This window comes from Branchiostoma floridae, chromosome 9 (assembly GCF_000003815.2).
Source record: "Branchiostoma floridae strain S238N-H82 chromosome 9, Bfl_VNyyK, whole genome shotgun sequence".
In the NCBI taxonomy this organism is placed as follows: Eukaryota; Metazoa; Chordata; class Leptocardii; order Amphioxiformes; family Branchiostomatidae; genus Branchiostoma; species Branchiostoma floridae.
The window spans coordinates 2,245,405-2,248,313 of NC_049987.1; the positions used below are offsets into that span (position 1 = coordinate 2,245,405).

General features: G+C 38.8%; 1 protein-coding gene across 1 annotated transcript; it reads left to right on the plus strand.

The window, feature by feature from the left end:
• The first annotated feature begins 291 nt into the window (after positions 1-291).
• On the plus strand, positions 292-2,362 carry LOC118422944 (CUB and zona pellucida-like domain-containing protein 1). The gene is made up of 3 exons (XM_035830831.1): positions 292-474; positions 780-882; positions 1,219-2,362. The coding sequence occupies exons 1-3, from the start codon at positions 292-294 to the stop codon at positions 1,410-1,412; spliced, it is 480 nt and encodes a 159-aa protein (XP_035686724.1). The 3' UTR covers positions 1,413-2,362.
• Positions 2,363-2,909: the final 547 nt, after the last annotated feature.

The window sequence follows — 2,909 nt, forward strand, 5'->3', positions numbered from 1 at the left end:
AATATACATGTTCTTTGTTTGAATGCCCTAACCCAGCAAACCTCATAAGGAAATACATTTTAAATCTACATAACGTATTCTTCCAAAGTTTATACGGTAAAGCAGATGAAGCACTGGTTGCCCTTTCTTCTTAATTCAAAGTTCCATCGGGTCATCAAGTCGCTGAACAACAGGATTCGCTGTACACGACAATTCAATTCACCGGCGTTTAAGTCACCATCTGTCACCTTTAAGCCTGCAAAGATATCATATAAGATTTATCTAAATCTAAATTAAAACAATCAGGCAGCTATGTTTAATTTCTTTTCTAGTTGTGCTTCTGACCCCACCCTGCAAACCTACAGCATCAACGACAACAGCAAGGAACGCTTTGGGTTTGAGGCGTTCCGCTTTATTAAGGAGGTGAAGACAGTGTACGTGCACTGTGAGGTGATGGTCTGTAACGGCGCTGATTCTGGGTCCCGCTGTGCACAGGTTTGCCTCTAACTCGGTTTAATAGTATAGAAAGCCATTATAATGATGTAGATAGCCATATCTCAGGACAGCAGTGCATAGATCACACTAATTATTGATAGGTTGATTTCCACGTTTATTATCCTTGCTCATCAACCTCTGTCCATCTCGATGTTTTTTCAATCATTGTCTTCTCATCCTCATACCTATAGAAATAATAGTTTTCCGGTGGAATGTGTCTGGCAACATAACTTCTAAAAAGGTAGTTGAGCTGATCTCGATGATTCAGTTGTTTCTGAATTACATGTCAATTGCCTTTTCTCCAGGGTTGTGTCAGGAGGGGTAAAAGAGCGGCTGAAGAGATCGTCGACATGAAGGGACGTCACATGATCTACCAGGGACCAATCATTCTGGATGATGACAATGAAGGTATAACTTTATCCTGGGCTCTTTTTTTTCTCAATAAAAAACAACAATCCTTCAATATTTGATGTTACATTTTGTATTTTAGAAAAATGAAAGTAGTAGCATCGTAGTAGCAGATTCATCTCTGATAATGCATGCACTTTTTGTGCGGCTGGAATTTCGCACCTCGTTAAAAGTTTTATTTATGCATTTTAGAGAAAACATCACTTTTCTGATCTGTATGTCATACATGGAATTTTTAAGAGTTTCTTAAAGGTTGGTGATAAGCATCTAAAGACGAAAAATAAGACTAGTAATTGGCTTGTATTGACCTACCGATGTTGTATTTTCTATCTCCAGAAACTGTGCGCCTGAGGAGTGACCAAGAGACTGCCTCTGGCCGCAACAGCGCACCCTGGGCCATGCTGGCTGCAGGAGGAGGGCTGATGGCGCTCGCCCTTGTCGTGCTGGGCGCCGCCATCGTGCTGAAGCGGTCCCGCCGTGAGGAGTGGGCCTACCAGAGTCTGCCGGACATGGCAGAGGACGGGGAGTAAGGGACGACCACAGGCTAGGAATTGTGACGTTACGTCAACATGTCGTGATGATGTTTTGCAGCTTGCAATTTCGAATGGAGTTGACCGATATATTAGGAAAACCTGTCGGGCACGTCTTAGATGTTTTACACTTGATGTTGTTTTCAGTTCCCGCTAAAAACCATGATGTTTTCTTTTAATCAGAGTTGAGTTTGGACGAAATTCTAACCAAGACAATGTTTGTTTATAACGATAATTTTTTTTGGTTGCGTTGAAATAGTTTAATTTGAATTGTTTAAGGAAGAAACAGTGGGTGCATCTGGGGAAACAAATGAAAAAAAGCACGTCAAATGGTTCTTGCACCCTGTATTGTTTGAATTGTGTAATTCCACCACTCGCCAATTCCTAAAATATTTTCATTGGTCAAAGTCTACTGTTAAGCATAAATCAAGAACACTTTATATTAATCACCTTTCATACAAGATTATACATTGTTGCTTTCGGGTTGGTACACAAATAACCGATTTATTTTTCGTTGAAAAATTTGACTCAATATTTCCTTGAACAATAATGTAGCTACATTAAATTTGTCACATTAAAACCTTTTTTTGGTGGCGTTCACCGAAATGGCTTCAAAAACATTTCTTCTTAAAAATCTATTGGTACAGATTTTTTACGGCTGCTGATTATCGACGTTGTGTTAAAGGTCATATAACTCTGTTAAGTTTTTGTGTTTGAAAGTATGATAAATTTCTTACTCGATGAGTTATTTACTCTATGTTATAACACAGATAGAGCATTATACAGACATGGAAGTTCTTTACATTTATTCCAGAGGTTTTCTTCGACCAGAGAATGATGTGTTATCATAACTTACGTCAGTCTTTTAAATTTACGGTGGGGGTTTTCAGTCTTTTGTAGTAGTATTTGGGCCTATATAGTCATACAAACGTACCACTAGTACATGACCAAAAGTGGCAAAAGTGGACTGCTGAAGGGCTTTTTTGTGCTATTTTGCGAGTTTACCATCTCAGGCCACGTTGATATGATGATATTGATGTAATTTTGGAAGCCCAAAACTGGTAAAGGCCTCGAATAAAAATTCCCTTTTATTATGAATTCAGTGGCCAGGAAGGTTTAAAAAAGGAGAGAACAGACAGAGTATGGTGTACTAAACAGTAGATTATTAATCTTTTTACATCTATAGCACCTTAATTTTTTGGAGACGACACAAAAATGTATGCATGCGTGGATGTCATCCATTTATTCAATCATCCTGGCCTAAAGTGAAAATAACAAGACAAATCTACCATCTGTGCTCCAGTCTAGACATTGGAAAAAGAGACAAGCCCTATTATTTTTTTAACACATTTCTTAAATAATGACCGTCAAGGGATTAGCTTCAAGAAGTTAAACGGTGAGACTGTAATGTAAGTAATATACGTGGTTGATCTACGGCTTGGCAAGTACATTGGGCGACTAGAGCAACACGACTGGCACTTTCCACACCTTTAGATC

Coding starts and splice junctions, on each gene's coding strand:
- LOC118422944 (XM_035830831.1), top strand. CDS start 292: ATGTTTAATTTCTTTTCTAGTTGTGCTTCTGACCCCACCCTGCAAACC. Junction 475..779: donor CTGGGTCCCGCTGTGCACAG/GTTTGCCTCTAA, acceptor CCTTTTCTCCAG/GGTTGTGTCAGGAGGGGTAA. Junction 883..1,218: donor TCTGGATGATGACAATGAAG/GTATAACTTTAT, acceptor TTCTATCTCCAG/AAACTGTGCGCCTGAGGAGT.